At 31.4% G+C, this 19948-nt stretch overlaps 4 protein-coding genes across 4 annotated transcripts; 2 read left to right on the forward strand and 2 right to left on the reverse strand.

Moving 5' to 3' along the window:
- Positions 1-1798: 1798 nt before the first annotated feature.
- LOC146959214 (uncharacterized) lies at positions 1799-5134 on the reverse strand. Its single transcript, XM_085740768.1, has 9 exons — positions 5110-5134; positions 4843-4939; positions 3911-4033; positions 3643-3735; positions 3216-3360; positions 2987-3097; positions 2827-2906; positions 2685-2742; positions 1799-2064 (listed from the first exon to the last, which is right to left on the reverse strand). Exons 3-9 carry the CDS (start codon positions 4028-4030, stop codon positions 1985-1987), a joined length of 687 nt encoding a protein of 228 aa, XP_085596894.1. The 5' UTR covers positions 4031-4033; positions 4843-4939; positions 5110-5134; the 3' UTR covers positions 1799-1984.
- A 1961-nt stretch (positions 5135-7095) lies between these two features.
- Positions 7096-8089, forward strand: LOC146959215 (transcription factor GTE12-like). The gene has a single exon (XM_085735551.1). It carries the CDS (start codon positions 7472-7474, stop codon positions 7946-7948), a length of 477 nt encoding a protein of 158 aa, XP_085591677.1. The 5' UTR covers positions 7096-7471; the 3' UTR covers positions 7949-8089.
- Positions 8090-13313: 5224 nt separating this feature from the next.
- Positions 13314-13790, reverse strand: LOC146959216 (transcription factor GTE12-like). The gene has a single exon (XM_085753260.1). It carries the CDS (start codon positions 13788-13790, stop codon positions 13314-13316), a length of 477 nt encoding a protein of 158 aa, XP_085609386.1.
- Positions 13791-15699: 1909 nt separating this feature from the next.
- LOC146959217 (uncharacterized) lies at positions 15700-19054 on the forward strand. Its single transcript, XM_085740769.1, has 9 exons — positions 15700-15738; positions 15912-16008; positions 16820-16942; positions 17118-17210; positions 17493-17637; positions 17756-17866; positions 17947-18026; positions 18111-18168; positions 18789-19054. The coding sequence occupies exons 3-9, from the start codon at positions 16823-16825 to the stop codon at positions 18866-18868; spliced, it is 687 nt and encodes a 228-aa protein (XP_085596895.1). The 5' UTR covers positions 15700-15738; positions 15912-16008; positions 16820-16822; the 3' UTR covers positions 18869-19054.
- Positions 19055-19948: the final 894 nt, after the last annotated feature.

Genomic DNA, 19948 nt, shown 5'->3' on the forward strand with positions numbered 1-19948 from the left:
AAAAAGTTTAGAGAGAAGTTGGAGTTTCTCTCACTAGAAAACTAGGGCCGGCTTTATATTAATTCACTCTTGTGCAATACCTATAATATGTTGATGTTAAAAATTAATGTAGAACCAAATATTTTTGTTTTTGTTTAAATCTTGTGGACCAACAACTTAAATCTTCTAAAGATATTGGGAGCATATAATTTAATAAAATCTCAATATATTTGTTTGAAATAATTTGAACTAGATTGAGACCTACACGTGTCGCACGGGCTTCTTTATTTTTTTTTTTGAAGCAAGCTTCTTTGATTTTTTGTGGCTTGTTATATTTGTGAGTGACATATTATATGCTCTCAATATGATTAATTTTAACCAAATTTCAAATTCTTACAAACCATACCGGTTATTTGCAAATAGCTTGAGAGTATCAACAATAATATAAAAAATAGTCATTATCTTCAAATTAAATTGGGACGGGACGGATAAATTGAGTGGTAGTTGGAACCTAATATCTATTTTAGATGTGTCCTTGTCTTGTCTCATTTTTATCTTTTATTTTTGTTTGACCAAATCAGACTTATTGCATTTGGCCATGATGAGTAGCAAGACATGGTTAAGTTTTGTACACCCCTAGTCATCTGTAACAATCTTGAAATTGTGTTATATTTCACATACTCTGACACAATCTTAGGGGAAGCTTTTAAACCTTATTATCTTATTGTTTGTTCTATCTCTTAAAAGTGCAAAATTGTTAGTCGGAATACACATGTTTGTCATCATTAAAAATGGAGAGATTGTTGAACCAAAGTTGTTTGAAAAAAAATCCTAAACTTTGGTTTTGATGATAAAAAGGTGTATGTCATACCCCAAGTGGACAATTTTATCCTCCAACGTTTGTCTCACGCATAGAAAGACATCTACATGTTTTACCATGTTAAAGCATTAGGAAAGCAAGCGAAGTTTCGAGACGATAATTGGAGCATGTGCCTTTGGTACATCAAAGTACATTGGCAAGCGAAGTAAAAAATCATTCAATCTTTGCATTTGGTTTTGGTCAACTCATGTGGACCGTCAATATATAATTAAGGGCACAACACCCTCTGGAAGGGTCCAAACGCCCTAGGCGCGTCCTCTGAAGGGCGTCACCTCAAAAGTCATATAGATGCTCTGAACATGACTTAGGGTCCAAGTTGCTTGGGGACTAAGTCACAAAAATATAAGCCCACAAAAGGCTATAAATACGCCTCTTGAGATCATTCTCAATGCATGACCTAAACAGTATTAAACCCTAGTCTTAGATATTGTACTCACTGCAAGTACATCATGCAAAAGTTAACTATTCATCAACATTCTAATTTAAGTTCAAGAAACTTGGTTATGTCTTCTTCAAAGAGTTGTACCTCAATAACGGCTAATGAAAATTATTTGTCAAGCGCTTCCAACAATCTTCTTATAATGATTTTCTGGATAAATGGTTATGTTCAACTTTTGATCTCTATAAATATTTCAACTTTTCGTTTTAATCTTCTTAAAATTTTCTTTCAACTTTTAGTGCCTACCAAGTTAAATTTTTGACGGAGATATGTACCCACATTTAGTGTCTCATGTGTCTTGAATAGGACTATACAAGTGGAGGGAACATAATCATGAGAAACAAAAACAAAGTAAACAACTATCGAAAGTTGAATCGAGCGAAATTGGTTAAGTTCTCACAACATGACAAATTATGCTCGAATCTAGTCTTAAAGAAGGAAATCATTTTATTTAGAAGTATAAATAGAAAGTAGTATATTATAATAGAGAAAAAGAGAAATTATTAACTAAAAATGCATAAAATAAATGCAATAATCTATTAAAGTCTACTAAAAATAGTAAGATCCACTTTTAAATCGGATCATTGTTAGATAAGGCTAATGTAAAATGTTATATGCTAAATAGTAGTAGTCTCAACCATATTAGTACTTCCCACAAAAAGAACATCTTTAAACCCATCTTTTATTTAAAAAAAATTCCAATTACTCTCTAATGCATAGCAGATCCGGTAGAGGCAAGTGTCAGCATTTGGTGGATAACCTGAAACTATAGCCAAACAAAACAAGGGAAAAATTAGAATAATAAATTAATAATCATATATCTTTGATTTACCGGTCCAAAAGTTTGTGGTTGATTCCCATAGTGTGTAATTAAAAACTTTACTTCCTTAGCCAAAAATAAAAAACTTTACATCCAAATCCGTAAAATTTAGATAAATTGACAAACTTGTTAGGTTGAAAATCATGACCGGAGTTTGAACGTTAGTCATCAGAGTGAGTTGTGTGTGAGTTTTATGTGGTATATATGCAACGTGGACTACTCATTATTTTAACATAGTTTGATATGTAAATATATGTAATGTTATGGCAACTTAACTAGTGCAATCAGGCATTGCTCAGCATCCAATACACAAGATTAAGATATAGCCATTTCAGATACTCATTTTTACTTCTACTAAAATGAGTAATTAGTTTGATATGTTAGAAAGAATCTCTCCCATATACAATAAGCAATGTAACCACATGTCGAACCATGAATTTGAAATAAAACCGTGAAGGGGATATCATATAAACTTTGTTCTCTCCCATATGCAAAAGACATGTCAATCATTAACAATACAGCAAAAATTGGTTTTGAAATAAACACAAAATTGTTCAAGTAATAACCTGATATGAAATCATCAATGTAGTCGGCATCAGTATTTCCATGAGGCATTGCACCAACCTGAAGAAGTAGACAACAGTCAATCATGAAATAACAAAAATGATTTCATCTGTAAAGTGTATATAAAGACTTGCAAAAGCTTACCACAAATACAAGATTCTTATCACAGTTAGCAGCAACGAAGTCGCTTATTTTAACTGTGTTTGGCGAGTTAAACGAAAGACCTACAACAGTATAAGAGTGTCACGTCATAAGAAAACGAGAAGACATTGACATTGTACCATTGCCTAGTTATAATACTCACCTATTTTAAGCGAGTTGACGGGTAAGTGTTGAGTCACAGGATTTTGAATTAACTCTAAAAGCCTTCCCTCATTGCCCTTTGATTTGGTACTGGATTTTTGCAGCAACTCCGCTAAAATAATTATTAGGTATTTTGAAGTGGGAGAAAAGCAAAGATGTCAATATGATGATCAAAGCCAAGAATGAGAATGGATTATGGAATAATACATTTCATGAGTAGAGAAACTTACCCATCATATTGCAAAAGTTTCCAAAAGTTTTTGGTATCCTGGCTTGTGGATCAACTTTAATAAGAATTCCTTCATTGGTTCTGATGAATACAGCGCTTACTCTACCAGCCGAGCAAAGAGCACTACCCATTATTGCAAGGAGAGCCTAAAATCCATATACATTCAGAGTCAGGTGCATCAAGAAAATGAGATAATCTTTCAAACTTTTTAGGGAGTATATAACATATATTATACAATACTTTTCTAAGAAAACTACAATGGAACATAAAACAAAATATAACTATTCAGAGAAACGGCAGAAGTTGGGTTGTAATTAGACTCTTCAAGAACAAGTTTTCATCTCAACATAGCGTCTTTGGGCAATCCAGCAATAAATCCAAAAACATGTAATCAGCTCATTGTCAAAGTAATGAAAACAGTAGCTAACCTGATGAACAATGTCTGGCCTATAATCATCAGGATTCATATTTTTCGTTCGCAGAAAATCACCATGCTCCCCTGAATTCAAAATCTGATAATTCTGAAATAAGACATGCAACAGTTAGTGAGAACTACATAAAGGCTGAGTTTGAAACTTGGGATGAAGATTTAATAGAGTTACTCTCCAAAAAAAGGACATATAAAATATACAAATTTCATTATTTTCAATGAAAATTTCATTAGATGAAACTGAGAGGGAAAAGAAAAGTACTAACTTTGTCAAGATATGCCATAACCAACGGGGCTTTCTCAATAATGAAATACACTCCCGGAAGTTCTACCACAGACTTATCAACTTCTTCATTCCCTACCGCTTGATCCTGTGTTGAAAGCATATTCTGTGGAACAGAAAAAACAATGAAATCAAACAAAGCAAACACCGGAACCAATTAAAAATTGATTACACCAGTTTGTAAAGGAACCAAACAGATTGCAAAAAATGTCATGAACCAATGAAACAGATTCCAACAATTCGTTGAAAAATCACACCAATAAAATACTTATGTGTGGAGCAAATTAATCAAGCAACCAAAACAGCGTGGTTGACAATTATAAACACAAGCAAAAGATAGAAAACAAAAGAGAAAGAGAGAGAACACACAAAAATTTGTTTACCCAGTTCGGTGGTCTAATACTGACTTACTCTAGGGAGAGAGCAATTCTTAGTTCCACTATAACGATGAGTAACTTTACAAAGAGATGTCAAAAGGGTTAACAAGAATCGGTCTCTCCAAGGTGAATCAATGGTGATTCAATCTCAAACTAGTGTTTGTTGCCAAGAGAAAACTCTATAAACCTAGTTTGTTGTTTGTTTCTAAACCCTCTTTTTCTACTCTCTCATATTTTATCTTATACAAGATCTGTATTTATAGAGAAATATAACTCAAATTTGGCACGGATATCACGCTGAAGATACGTTTTTTTTATACAAAAATAAATTTATTGTTCATAAATATATTTTCAACAACAATCTTCTTGAAACACAAAATAGATTTGATTTTATATAGCTTTCAATACAATAGTTGATTTTGAAAAATCTTTATCAAATACGGTGTAATTGAATGAATGTGCTTATTGGAGTAAGTTTTGGGTGTAATTTGATGTCTCCTTGTATGTATATTAAAGAATAAAGTCTCATACTAATTACCTTAGAAAAAAATAGGTCTAAGAAGAAGAGGAGGTATGCTTGCTCAGGGTTGTATCACAGTGGACCTTGCACCGTTGTTCCTTTCAATTTGAGCAACCTGTGAGTCTCAAAGAAATAATAATAATAATAATAATAATAATAATACATATAGTTAGAAAAGTAATTTTGATTAAATAAAAATAGAAAAGGAAAAAAAGGAGTAACATTACTGGTTTCAAGTAACAAGGAAGAAGATGAAACGGAACGAGAACGAGTAGAGAGACTTACGACTCACGCAAGCAGGATTCTTCTGGTTTCACAAAGAGTAGTAAATTTTATTTTGTTTTATTGTATATATAGTATGTTTTAGGATTTGTTTCGAATGTAAAGAAATTGACAAGATTAAGTTCAAATATTAAAAGGGATTTTTTTGTTACAAGTTCAATCTTTAAGGACAGTTTGTTACGGATTAAAATAAAAGTGATTTTGATATAAAATAGAGCCCGTTTGTTATAGCTTTTTTAAGAAAAAAATCACTTATTTTAAAAAAATAATCACTTTTAAGAGTATTGTATCCGTTTGTTACAGATTTTAAAAAAAATCAGAATCTAAAAATAATCTAAAAACAGCATCAAATGAGAAGCTGTTAGGAGCAGCTTAAAATAAAATAGATTTTTTTTAGAGGAGAGAGAAAATATAATTTAAAAGATTGAACTAATTTTGTAACAAAAAAAATCCTTTTTATATAGTTGTATCCAAACAAACTAGATTATTTGTTTAAAAAAAGTGATTTTTATTACGGTAAACAAACGCAAAATAGATTATGATTTTTCATATAATCTCTAAAATATAATCTCTAAATTATTTTATATCAAAATCACTTTTATTTTAATCCGTAACAAACGGGCCCATAATTTAGAGATTATATTTTAGAGATTTTGTGAAAAATCAAAATCTATTTTGCATTTGTTTACGCTAATAAAAATCACTTTTTTTAAACAAACAATCTAGTTTGTTTGGATACAACTATATAAAAGGAATTTTTTGTTACAAAGTTAGTTCAATCTTTTAAACAACGTTTTCTCTCTCCTCTAAAAAAATCTATTTTTTGAGAAGCTGCTCTTAACAGCTTCTCATTTGAAGCTGTTTTTAGATTTTTTTTAGATTCTGATTTTTTTAAAAAGTTGTAACATACGGATGCAAAACTCTTAAAAGTGATTATTTTTTTAAAATAAGCGATTTTTTCCTTAAAAAAGCTATAACAAACGGGCTCTATATGTGTATATATATATGTCTAGTTTTTTTTAATAAGTGTATATATATTACTTCCTTTCAACAAAAAAAGTGTATATATATACTTACTTTTTATTATTCCAAGTATACCGTTAAATAATTTTTTCTATAATAAAGATTGTTTTTGGTGTCATTAGAAAAAATAAGAATTTAGATTATATTCTTTTGTTATATTGTTGGTGTCATTGAAATAGATAATCATGATTAGTTTGAATTTATATTTTTAGTTTTAATCAAAATCAAAATTTCATAAAAAAATATTATTCATAAACGTTAGTACAATAAAAATGTGTTCGTCTTTCTTCCAAAAAAATTGTGTCCGTCTTTTTGCTAATTCTTAGAGATAAATAAAAAAGTATAACAGACCGTGGGCAAAATATAAACCCAGTGTAAATCACAGAAGTTCAATTGTGTTTTCAACGAGGCAATAACTCAATGCTTTTTATGATCCTGTCAAGTTATTTTTCACTTTGCATTGTTCTTATTATTAAATCTGTGCCTTTCAATAGCTTGGATTTATTAAAGTTTTTTCCAACCATTTGATGGTTATTTGAGAGTGTTTTTTTTTTGTTGAAGGAGGTTATCTGAGAGTTATATTGAAATTCTGTTTAAAAAATCATTTTCTTTTACAAATAGCCAGAATTAGAAATAACCTACCTTTTTTTTTCCTTTAAAAAACAGACTTAAACCTTTTTTATGCTTAAGGATTGAAGGTTTTAAATCGTTCAAGCTTATAGAGTGTGGGACAAGCAATTAGTTGGAATCATGTAGGCTGTATTATATGTCACGGCCCCACTTTATTATTTTTTTTTTTTGAGAGAAGCCCCCCTTTAATTATCAAAATATATATATTTTTCGTTTTATTTGTTTAAATTTTAAGTTGTAGAGTATTTTGGTGCATATCTATTTTTTAACCAAATCTTTGGTATTAAAAAGTTACCAGCTGTCCAAATCTTTAAAGAATATGTGGTTTTTTTTTTTTTTTTTTTTTATGTAATTTGATTAGTGCTACATGTTTCTTCTATATAAGGAGGATCAATGTTGTTTTCTTTTACCGTCATCACATGAAAAGTATCCAAGCTTATAGCTAGTGCCACTTTGCTTTCATCAAAACTTTGTTCACTCTTTTCCTTGTACTTGTCTGCGTACTGCATTGTACATGGCTTCCTCAAAACGCTATTTTCCTCATGGTTCTCATTCTCAAGGAGAAAATAAGAGGTTGAAGTTGGAACATTCTTCTTGAAAGCCAACAACTGTTTCTGCTACTAGTGATCATCAACACCCACAAAAAACTTTTGACAAAGAAAATTCAAAGATTTCTACCAAGGACTCAAAGGATGATGGTGGCTGCAAAAAGATGATCAAGAATGATGGTGCAACTGCAAAAGAGATTATCGAGAAAGTGAAGAAACCAATGGAACCATACAAGAGGAGGCAATGTTGGGTGATTGTGAGTAGAATGTTAGAAGGAAGAGATGGATGGGCTTTCAAACAACCTCTCGACATCAAGTTTTTGAAGGGTTTAGAGGACGAGTCAAAGGTGAAGTCAATGCCAAAGAGTTTAAAGGATATTGAGGCCAAGTTGAAGTTTTATTCAACACCGGATGAGTTTGCTGAGGATATGAGGTTTGTATTCTCTCATGGATTGCTTTACCCTTGGAAGGACGAGGTTCACAAAATTGCTACGAGGTTCAGTAACAATTTTGAGAACAAATGGAAAGATTTGAAGGAAGAGTGGGCAGCAGAGTTGAAACTCGAAGAAAGGTGGGCACGCGAAGAAAGGAGACTGAAAAAGATGAATAGGAAGAGGAGAAAGGAACATGAGAGTTTATGATACTAACCACTTTCTTTAATCATGATCATGAAGCAAACAAGTCTATTTTCAATTTGTTGCTTCTTCTTGTCAACTTAGTTTATGTCAGTTTAATTTATTTTTTTATGCATCAAAAAGATATTAGCGTTGATACTTTATCCATTCAATTTGTATTGTTCTATTTTGCCATTCTTCTACTCTGTCTTTTGATTTTCTTTCAATTATCTTGCACTTCAATCAACCTGTGGTATTGTTTCATTATCTCTTATACAAAAACTTGCTATATTTCTCTTTTTCTCTCCAAATGATTGAAATTTAGTTATTTGATAGTTGATTGTCGAACCTAAAATATAAACTCTGACACTTTATTTCTTTTCCTCGAACAACACTATTTTGAGAATTAGTAATTATATTGAATCTCCTTTTTCTATTGGCTTGTTTATTGCTATTGAGTGTCTTAGCCAATTTCCCTTGGATCACTTGGTTGCATGATTCACTCCTCAATCTTGTGGTCTTTGGTTCGAGACTTGACGTCTTAAAAAAAAAAGTTCTTTCTTTTCATTATGGAAATCCTCAATCTTAACTTGAGGTGGAAATCCTCAATCTTATGTTGAGGTTCGAGGTATGAATTGAAACTTTAATTGCAAAACTTTAAAAATTGAGATAATTTTTTTATTTATAAAAATTTAACATATATAAAGGTTCACTAATAGTTTTGAGAACAAGTGGAAAGATTTGAAGGCGGAGTGGGCAGCAGAGTTGAAACTCGAAGAAAGGTGGGCATGTGAAGAAAGGAGACTGAAAAAGATGAATAAGAAGATGAGAAAGGAACACGAGAGTTTATGATATTAACCACTTTCTTCAACAATTCTTTATTCATGATGATGAAGCAAAAGTATATTGTTAATTTGTTGCTTTTGTCTAGTTAGTTTATGCCAGCTTTTTAATGTTTATGAACCAAAAACAGAGGACAATTTGGTAATATTAACACACAAAACAGACATATTAGTTACACTGACAGCTTTTCTTAAGAAACGTGAAAAAAACAAGGGGGCCTACTTTAAAGGACGGAGGAAGTATATGTCTTTTGATTTTCTTTCAATTACTATCTTGCACTTCAATCAACGTGTAGTATGGTTTAATTATCTCTAATACAAAATCTTGCCATATTTCTTTGTTTTCTCTCCAAATGCTTGAATTGAAATTTAATTATTTGATAGTTAGTTATCAAACCTGAAATAAGAATTCTAACACTCCAATTTTTTTCCCTTGAATAACACTAGTAGCAGTATTTGGGAATTAGTAATTATATTGAATTTTTCTATTAGCTTGATGTTTGAGGTATGAATTGAATCTTTAATTATTATTGATAAAAATACAACAATTTGTTCTCCTAAAAACAAAAAGGTTTAATACATGCTTTGGTCCCTTAACTTATTTTTGGATTCATTTCAATTTGGTCCCCTAACTTTAAAGATTGATGAAGCTGATGTTGAAGATGATGAAAACGAGGAATGAAGAAGATGAAGATATGAGGAAGGAGAAGAGAGAAGAATGAAGCTGATGTTGAAGATGATGAAAAAGAGGAATGAAAAAGATGAAGATATGAGGAAGGAGAAGAGAGAAGATGATGAAAAGTGAAAAAAATTAGGTGCCGAAGGTTCACTATTAAATACAATGGACATGCAATCAAATGGTTAAAATCATATCAAAAAACTTAGACATTAAAAAAAGGGACCAAACGATGTATTAAGCCAAACAAAAATGTCCATTTGATTAAAAGTGTATTGGTAATTTCGATACGTCTTCAAAAATCCTTTCAATAATATTATGAATTACAAAACACTTTTAAAGGTGGATTCTAGGGTGAGGGATCAATTAAGTCCCTCACCGGTGGACCACGAAAAAATTACGGTTGGATTTAATCAATGGATCAAATTCATTCAGAATGAAATTGAGAGCATCTTTACTTTTTCACACACAATCTCTCCCACCTCGTCTCTTCTTCTTCCTCCTACGTTCTATCAGCCCCAATCTTCATTATTTATTTTTTCTCAATTCTCAGCATCTGATGTTTTAAATAACTTCCAGAATCATACCACACTATAACCATTTACCATTATAAATCTACAATCTCTGAAGCACCCTTAGTTTTATAACAATGAAAATAACCAGACTTCATTGAATACAATCACATTCATTGCTTGAGTTATAATTCAATCTTCAAGGGAATAAAATCCACTTTGGCCAACACCTTTTTAATCTCTAAAACGTACCATAAGTAAATTCATGCAATAAAACATGTTTGGGTTTTCTCGTTTTGCCTCCTTTTAATAATTACATTTTTTTGGTTAGATCATGCGTGCTCAAACTTTTGGTTGAGTTCAGCATTACCATGAAATTCAATCCTGTAATGACTTTGATAACCCTAATTTGTGATTTTCAAAAAGATGAAAATTATAGGAAGAATCATTGTACAATTGAACTATAAGAAATATAATGGAGGATAAATGGTGAAAGAGAAGAACAAGTTGGACTTGGAGGAGAAGAACGTTGATACAAGAGAAGAGAAAGGAAAGGGTCGGTGATGGAACTAACAAAAGGGATAGGAGAAGAGATGAGATAAAATTGTGCGTGGAAAGATGGGAGGTGGATTCTAGGATGAGGGATCAATTAAGTCCCTCACCGGTGGACCACAAGAAATTACAGTTGGATTTAATCAATGTATCATATTTGTTGGAAACAAAATTAAGAACATCTACATCTTTCCACGCACAATTTTATCTCATCTCTTCTCCTATCCCTTTTGTTAGTTCCATCACCGACCCTTTCCTTTCTCTTCTCTTGTATCAACGTTCTTCTCCTCCAAGTCCAACTTGTTCTTCTCTTTCACCATTTATCCTCCATTATATTTCTTATAGTTCAATTGTACAATGATTCTTCCTATAATTTTCATCTTTTTGAAAATCACAAATTAGGGTTATCAAAGTCATTACAGGATTGAATTTCATGGTAATGCTGAACTCAACCAAAAGTTTGAGCACGCATGATCTAACCAAAAAAATGTAATTATTAAAAGGAGGCAAAACGAGAAAACCCAAACATGTTTTATTGCATGAATTTACTTATGGTACGTTTTAGAGATTAAAAAGGTGTTGGCCAAAGTGGATTTTATTCCCTTGAAGATTGAATTATAACTCAAGCAATGAATGTGATTGTATTCAATGAAGTCTGGTTATTTTCATTGTTATAAAACTAAGGGTGCTTCAGAGATTGTAGATTTATAATGGTAAATGGTTATAGTGTGGTATGATTCTGGAAGTTATTTAAAACATCAGATGCTGAGAATTGAGAAAAAATAAATAATGAAGATTGGGGCTGATAGAACGTAGGAGGAAGAAGAAGAGACGAGGTGGGAGAGATTGTGTGTGAAAAAGTAAAGATGCTCTCAATTTCATTCTGAATGAATTTGATCCATTGATTAAATCCAACCGTAATTTTTTCGTGGTCCACCGGTGAGGGACTTAATTGATCCCTCACCCTAGAATCCACCTTTAAAAGTGTTTTGTAATTCATAATATTATTGAAAGGATTTTTGAAGACGTATCGAAATTACCAATACACTTTTAATCAAATGGACATTTTTGTTTGGCTTAATACATCGTTTGGTCCCTTTTTTTAATGTCTAAGTTTTTTGATATGATTTTAACCATTTGATTGCATGTCCATTGTATTTAATAGTGAACCTTCGGCACCTAATTTTTTTCACTTTTCATCATCTTCTCTCTTCTCCTTCCTCATATCTTCATCTTTTTCATTCCTCTTTTTCATCATCTTCAACATCAGCTTCATTCTTCTCTCTTCTCCTTCCTCATATCTTCATCTTCTTCATTCCTCGTTTTCATCATCTTCAACATCAGCTTCATCAATCTTTAAAGTTAGGGGACCAAATTGAAATGAATCCAAAAATAAGTTAAGGGACCAAAGTATGTATTAAACCTTTTTGTTTTTAGGAGAACAAATTGTTGTATTTTTATCAATAATAATTAAAGATTCAATTCATACCTCAAACATCAAGCTAATAGAAAAATTCAATATAATTACTAATTCCCAAATACTGCTACTAGTGTTATTCAAGGGAAAAAAATTGGAGTGTTAGAATTCTTATTTCAGGTTTGATAACTAACTATCAAATAATTAAATTTCAATTCAAGCATTTGGAGAGAAAACAAAGAAATATGGCAAGATTTTGTATTAGAGATAATTAAACCATACTACACGTTGATTGAAGTGCAAGATAGTAATTGAAAGAAAATCAAAAGACATATACTTCCTCCGTCCTTTAAAGTAGGCCCCCTTGTTTTTTTTCACGTTTCTTAAGAAAAGCTGTCAGTGTAACTAATATGTCTGTTTTGTGTGTTAATATTACCAAATTGTCCTCTGTTTTTGGTTCATAAACATTAAAAAGCTGGCATAAACTAACTAGACAAAAGCAACAAATTAACAATATACTTTTGCTTCATCATCATGAATAAAGAATTGTTGAAGAAAGTGGTTAATATCATAAACTCTCGTGTTCCTTTCTCATCTTCTTATTCATCTTTTTCAGTCTCCTTTCTTCACGTGCCCACCTTTCTTCGAGTTTCAACTCTGCTGCCCACTCCGCCTTCAAATCTTTCCACTTGTTCTCAAAACTATTAGTGAACCTTTATATATGTTAAATTTTTATAAATAAAAAAATTATCTCAATTTTTAAAGTTTTGCAATTAAAGTTTCAATTCATACCTCGAACCTCAACATAAGATTGAGGATTTCCACCTCAAGTTAAGATTGAGGATTTCCATAATGAAAAGAAAGAACTTTTTTTTTTAAGACGTCAAGTCTCGAACCAAAGACCACAAGATTGAGGAGTGAATCATGCAACCAAGTGATCCAAGGGAAATTGGCTAAGACACTCAATAGCAATAAACAAGCCAATAGAAAAAGGAGATTCAATATAATTACTAATTCTCAAAATAGTGTTGTTCGAGGAAAAGAAATAAAGTGTCAGAGTTTATATTTTAGGTTCGACAATCAACTATCAAATAACTAAATTTCAATCATTTGGAGAGAAAAAGAGAAATATAGCAAGTTTTTGTATAAGAGATAATGAAACAATACCACAGGTTGATTGAAGTGCAAGATAATTGAAAGAAAATCAAAAGACAGAGTAGAAGAATGGCAAAATAGAACAATACAAATTGAATGGATAAAGTATCAACGCTAATATCTTTTTGATGCATAAAAAAATAAATTAAACTGACATAAACTAAGTTGACAAGAAGAAGCAACAAATTGAAAATAGACTTGTTTGCTTCATGATCATGATTAAAGAAAGTGGTTAGTATCATAAACTCTCATGTTCCTTTCTCCTCTTCCTATTCATCTTTTTCAGTCTCCTTTCTTCGCGTGCCCACCTTTCTTCGAGTTTCAACTCTGCTGCCCACTCTTCCTTCAAATCTTTCCATTTGTTCTCAAAATTGTTACTGAACCTCGTAGCAATTTTGTGAACCTCGTCCTTCCAAGGGTAAAGCAATCCATGAGGGAATACAAACCTCATATCCTCAGCAAACTCATCCGGTGTTGAATAAAACTTCAACTTGGCCTCAATATCCTTTAAACTCTTTGGCATTGACTTCACCTTTGACTCGTCCTCTAAACCCTTCAAAAACTTGATGTCGAGAGGTTGTTTGAAAGCCCATCCATCTCTTCCTTCTAACATTCTACTCACAATCACCCAACATTGCCTCCTCTTGTATGGTTCCATTGGTTTCTTCACTTTCTCGATAATCTCTTTTGCAGTTGCACCATCATTCTTGATCATCTTTTTGCAGCCACCATCATCCTTTGAGTCCTTGGTAGAAATCTTTGAATTTTCTTTGTCAAAAGTTTTTTGTGGGTGTTGATGATCACTAGTAGCAGAAACAGTTGTTGGCTTTCAAGAAGAATGTTCCAACTTCAACCTCTTATTTTCTCCTTGAGAATGAGAACCATGAGGAAAATAGCGTTTTGAGGAAGCCATGTACAATGCAGTACGCAGACAAGTACAAGGAAAAGAGTGAACAAAGTTTTGATGAAAGCAAAGTGGCACTAGCTATAAGCTTGGATACTTTTCATGTGATGACGGTAAAAGAAAACAACATTGATCCTCCTTATATAGAAGAAACATGTAGCACTAATCAAATTACATAAAAAAAAAAAAAAAAAAACCACATATTCTTTAAAGATTTGGACAGCTGGTAACTTTTTAATACCAAAGATTTGGTTAAAAAATAGATATGCACCAAAATACTCTACAACTTAAAATTTAAACAAATAAAACGAAAAATATATATATTTTGATAATTAAAGGGGGGCTTCTCTCAAAAAAAAAAAATAATAAAGTGGGGCCGTGACATATAATACAGCCTACATGATTCCAACTAATTGCTTGTCCCACACTCTATAAGCTTGAACGATTTAAAACCTTCAATCCTTAAGCATAAAAAAGGTTTAAGTCTGTTTTTTAAAGGAAAAAAAAAGGTAGGTTATTTCTAATTCTGGCTATTTGTAAAAGAAAATGATTTTTTAAACAGAATTTCAATATAACTCTCAGATAACCTCCTTCAACAAAAAAAAAAAACACTCTCAAATAACCATCAAATGGTTGGAAAAAACTTTAATAAATCCAAGCTATTGAAAGGCACAGATTTAATAATAAGAACAATGCAAAGTGAAAAATAACTTGACAGGATCATAAAAAGCATTGAGTTATTGCCTCGTTGAAAACACAATTGAACTTCTGTGATTTACACTGGGTTTATATTTTGCCCACGGTCTGTTATACTTTTTTATTTATCTCTAAGAATTAGCAAAAAGACGGACACAATTTTTTTGGAAGAAAGACGAACACATTTTTATTGTACTAACGTTTATGAATAATATTTTTTTATGAAATTTTGATTTTGATTAAAACTAAAAATATAAATTCAAACTAATCATGATTATCTATTTCAATGACACCAACAATATAACAAAAGAATATAATCTAAATTCTTATTTTTTCTAATGACACCAAAAACAATCTTTATTATAGAAAAAATTATTTAACGGTATACTTGGAATAATAAAAAGTAAGTATATATATACACTTTTTTTGTTGAAAGGAAGTAATATATATACACTTATTAAAAAAAACTAGACATATATATATACACATATAGAGCCCGTTTGTTATAGCTTTTTTAAGGAAAAAATCGCTTATTTTAAAAAAATAATCACTTTTAAGAGTTTTGCATCCGTATGTTACAACTTTTTAAAAAAATCAGAATCTAAAAAAAATCTAAAAACAGCTTCAAATGAGAAGCTGTTAAGAGCAGCTTCTCAAAAAATAGATTTTTTTAGAGGAGAGAGAAAACGTTGTTTAAAAGATTGAACTAACTTTGTAACAAAAAATTCCTTTTATATAGTTGTATCCAAACAAACTAGATTGTTTGTTTAAAAAAAGTGATTTTTATTAGCGTAAACAAATGCAAAATAGATTTTGATTTTTCACAAAATCTCTAAAATATAATCTCTAAATTATTTTATATCAAAATCACTTTTATTTTAATCCGTAACAAACTGTCCTTAAAGATTGAACTTGTAACAAAAAAATCCCTTTTAATATTTGAACTTAATCTTGTCAATTTCTTTACATTCGAAACAAATCCTAAAACATACTATATATACAATAAAACAAAATAAAATTTACTACTCTTTGTGAAACCAGAAGAATCCTGCTTGCGTGAGTCGTAAGTCTCTCTACTCGTTCTCGTTCCGTTTCATCTTCTTCCTTGTTACTTGAAACCAGTAATGTTACTCCTTTTTTTCCTTTTCTATTTTTATTTAATCAAAATTACTTTTCTAACTATATGTATTATTATTATTATTATTATTATTATTATTATTTCTTTGAGACTCACAGGTTGCTCAAATTGAAAGGAACAACGGTGCAAGGTCCACTGTGATACAACCCTGAGCAAGCATACCTCCTCTTCTTCTTAGACCTATTTTTTTCTAAGGTAATTAGTATGAGACTTTATTCTTTAATATACATACAAGGAGACATCAAATTACACCCAAAACTTACTCCAATAAGCACATTCATTCAATTACACCGTATTTGATAAAGATTTTTCAAAATCAACTATTGTATTGAAAGCTATATAAAATCAAATCTATTTTGTGTGTTTCAAGAAGATTGTTGTTGAAAATATATTTATGAACAATAAATTTATTTTTGTATAAAAAAAACGTATCTTCAGCGTGATATCCGTGCCAAATTTGAGTTATATTTCTCTATAAATACAGATCTTGTATAAGATAAAATATGAGAGAGTAGAAAAAGAGGGTTTAGAAACAAACAACAAACTAGGTTTATAGAGTTTTCTCTTGGCAACAAACACTAGTTTGAGATTGAATCACCATTGATTCACCTTGGAGAGACCGATTCTTGTTAACCCTTTTGACATCTCTTTGTAAAGTTACTCATCGTTATAGTGGAACTGAGAATTGCTCTCTCCCTAGAGTAAGTCAGTATTAGACCACCGAACTGGGTAAACAAATTTTTGTGTGTTCTCTCTCTTTCTCTTTTGTTTTCTATCTTTTGCTTGTGTTTATAATTGTCAACCACGCTGTTTTGGTTGCTTGATTAATTTGCTCCACACATAAGTATTTTATTGGTGTGATTTTTCAACGAATTGTTGGAATCTGTTTCATTGGTTCATGACATTTTTTGCAATCTGTTTGGTTCCTTTACAAACTGGTGTAATCAATTTTTAATTGGTTCCGGTGTTTGCTTTGTTTGATTTCATTGTTTTTTCTGTTCCACAGAATATGCTTTCAACACAGGATCAAGCGGTAGGGAATGAAGAAGTTGATAAGTCTGTGGTAGAACTTCCGGGAGTGTATTTCATTATTGAGAAAGCCCCGTTGGTTATGGCATATCTTGACAAAGTTAGTACTTTTCTTTTCCCTCTCAGTTTCATCTAATGAAATTTTCATTGAAAATAATGAAATTTGTATATTTTATATGTCCTTTTTTTGGAGAGTAACTCTATTAAATCTTCATCCCAAGTTTCAAACTCAGCCTTTATGTAGTTCTCACTAACTGTTGCATGTCTTATTTCAGAATTATCAGATTTTGAATTCAGGGGAGCATGGTGATTTTCTGCGAACGAAAAATATGAATCCTGATGATTATAGGCCAGACATTGTTCATCAGGTTAGCTACTGTTTTCATTACTTTGACAATGAGCTGATTACATGTTTTTGGATTTATTGCTGGATTGCCCAAAGACGCTATGTTGAGATGAAAACTTGTTCTTGAAGAGTCTAATTACAACCCAACTTCTGCCGTTTCTCTGAATAGTTATATTTTGTTTTATGTTCCATTGTAGTTTTCTTAGAAAAGTATTGTATAATATATGTTATATACTCCCTAAAAAGTTTGAAAGATTATCTCATTTTCTTGATGCACCTGACTCTGAATGTATATGGATTTTAGGCTCTCCTTGCAATAATGGGTAGTGCTCTTTGCTCGGCTGGTAGAGTAAGCGCTGTATTCATCAGAACCAATGAAGGAATTCTTATTAAAGTTGATCCACAAGCCAGGATACCAAAAACTTTTGGAAACTTTTGCAATATGATGGGTAAGTTTCTCTACTCATGAAATGTATTATTCCATAATCCATTCTCATTCTTGGCTTTGATCATCATATTGACATCTTTGCTTTTCTCCCACTTCAAAATACCTAATAATTATTTTAGCGGAGTTGCTGCAAAAATCCAGTACCAAATCAAAGGGCAATGAGGGAAGGCTTTTAGAGTTAATTCAAAATCCTGTGACTCAACACTTACCCGTCAACTCGCTTAAAATAGGTGAGTATTATAACTAGGCAATGGTGCAATGTCAATGTCTTCTCGTTTTCTTATGACGTGACACTCTTATACTGTTGTAGGTCTTTCGTTTAACTCGCCAAACACAGTTAAAATAAGCGACTTCGTTGCTGCTAACTGTGATAAGAATCTTGTATTTGTGGTAAGCTTTTGCAAGTCTTTATATACACTTTACAGATGAAATCATTTTTGTTATTTCATGATTGACTGTTGTCTACTTCTTCAGGTTGGTGCAATGCCTCATGGAAATACTGATGCCGACTACATTGATGATTTCATATCAGGTTATTACTTGAACAATTTTGTGTTTATTTCAAAACCAATTTTTGCTGTATTGTTAATGATTGACATGTCTTTTGCATATGGGAGAGAACAAAGTTTATATGATATCCCCTTCACGGTTTTATTTCAAATTCATGGTTCGACATGTGGTTACATTGCTTATTGTATATGGGAGAGATTCTTTCTAACATATCAAACTAATTACTCATTTTAGTAGAAGTAAAAATGAGTATCTGAAATGGCTATATCTTAATCTTGTGTATTGGATGCTGAGCAATGCCTGATTGCACTAGTTAAGTTGCCATAACATTACATATATTTACATATCAAACTATGTTAAAATAATGAGTAGTCCACGTTGCATATATACCATATAAAACTCACACACAACTCACTCTGATGACTAACGTTCAAACTCCGGTCATGATTTTCAACCTAACAAGTTTGTCAATTTATCTAAATTTTACGGATTTGGATGTAAAGTTTTTTATTTTTGGCTAAGGAAGTAAAGTTTTTAATTACACACTATGGGAATCAACCACAAACTTTTGGACCGGTAAATCAAAGATATATGATTATTAATTTATTATTCTAATTTTTCCCTTGTTTTGTTTGGCTATAGTTTCAGGTTATCCACCAAATGCTGACACTTGCCTCTACCGGATCTGCTATGCATTAGAGAGTAATTGGAATTTTTTTTAAATAAAAGATGGGTTTAAAGATGTTCTTTTTGTGGGAAGTACTAATATGGTTGAGACTACTACTATTTAGCATATAACATTTTACATTAGCCTTATCTAACAATGATCCGATTTAAAAGTGGATCTTACTATTTTTAGTAGACTTTAATAGATTATTGCATTTATTTTATGCATTTTTAGTTAATAATTTCTCTTTTTCTCTATTATAATATACTACTTTCTATTTATACTTCTAAATAAAATGATTTCCTTCTTTAAGACTAGATTCGAGCATAATTTGTCATGTTGTGAGAACTTAACCAATTTCGCTCGATTCAACTTCCGATAGTTGTTTACTTTGTTTTTGTTTCTCATGATTATGTTCCCTCCACTTGTATAGTCCTATTCAAGACACATGAGACACTAAATGTGGGTACATATCTCCGTCAAAAATTTAACTTGGTAGGCACTAAAAGTTGAAAGAAAATTTTAAGAAGATTAAAACGAAAAGTTGAAATATTTATAGAGATCAAAAGTTGAACATAACCATTTATCCAGAAAATCATTATAAGAAGATTGTTGGAAGCGCTTGACAAATCATTTTCATTAGCCGTTATTGAGGTATAACTCTTTGAAGAAGACATAACCAAGTTTCTTGAACTTAAATTAGAATATTGAAGAATAGTTAACTTTTGCATGATGTACTTGCAGTGAGTACAATATCTAAGACTAGGGTTTAATACTCTTTAGGTCATGCATTGAGAATGATCTCAAGAGGCGTATTTATAGCCTTTTGTGGGCTTATATTTTTGTGACTTAGTCCCCAAGCAACTTGGACCCTAAGTCATGTTCAGAGCATCTATATGCCTTTTGAGGTTACGCCCTTCAGAGGACGCGCCTAGGGCGTTTGGACCCTTCCAGAGGGTGTTGTGCCCTTAATTATATATTGACTGTCCATATGAGTTGACCAAAACCAAATGCAAAGATTGAATGATTTTTTACTTCGCTTGCCAATGTACTTTGATGTACCAGAGGCACATGCTCCAATTATCGTCTCGAAACTTCGCTTGCTTTCCTAATGCTTTAACATGGTAAAACATGT

This window comes from Medicago sativa, chromosome 1 (assembly GCF_051527215.1).
Source record: "Medicago sativa cultivar Bolivia chromosome 1, Bolivia_mono, whole genome shotgun sequence".
NCBI classification, from domain to species: Eukaryota; Viridiplantae; Streptophyta; class Magnoliopsida; order Fabales; family Fabaceae; genus Medicago; species Medicago sativa.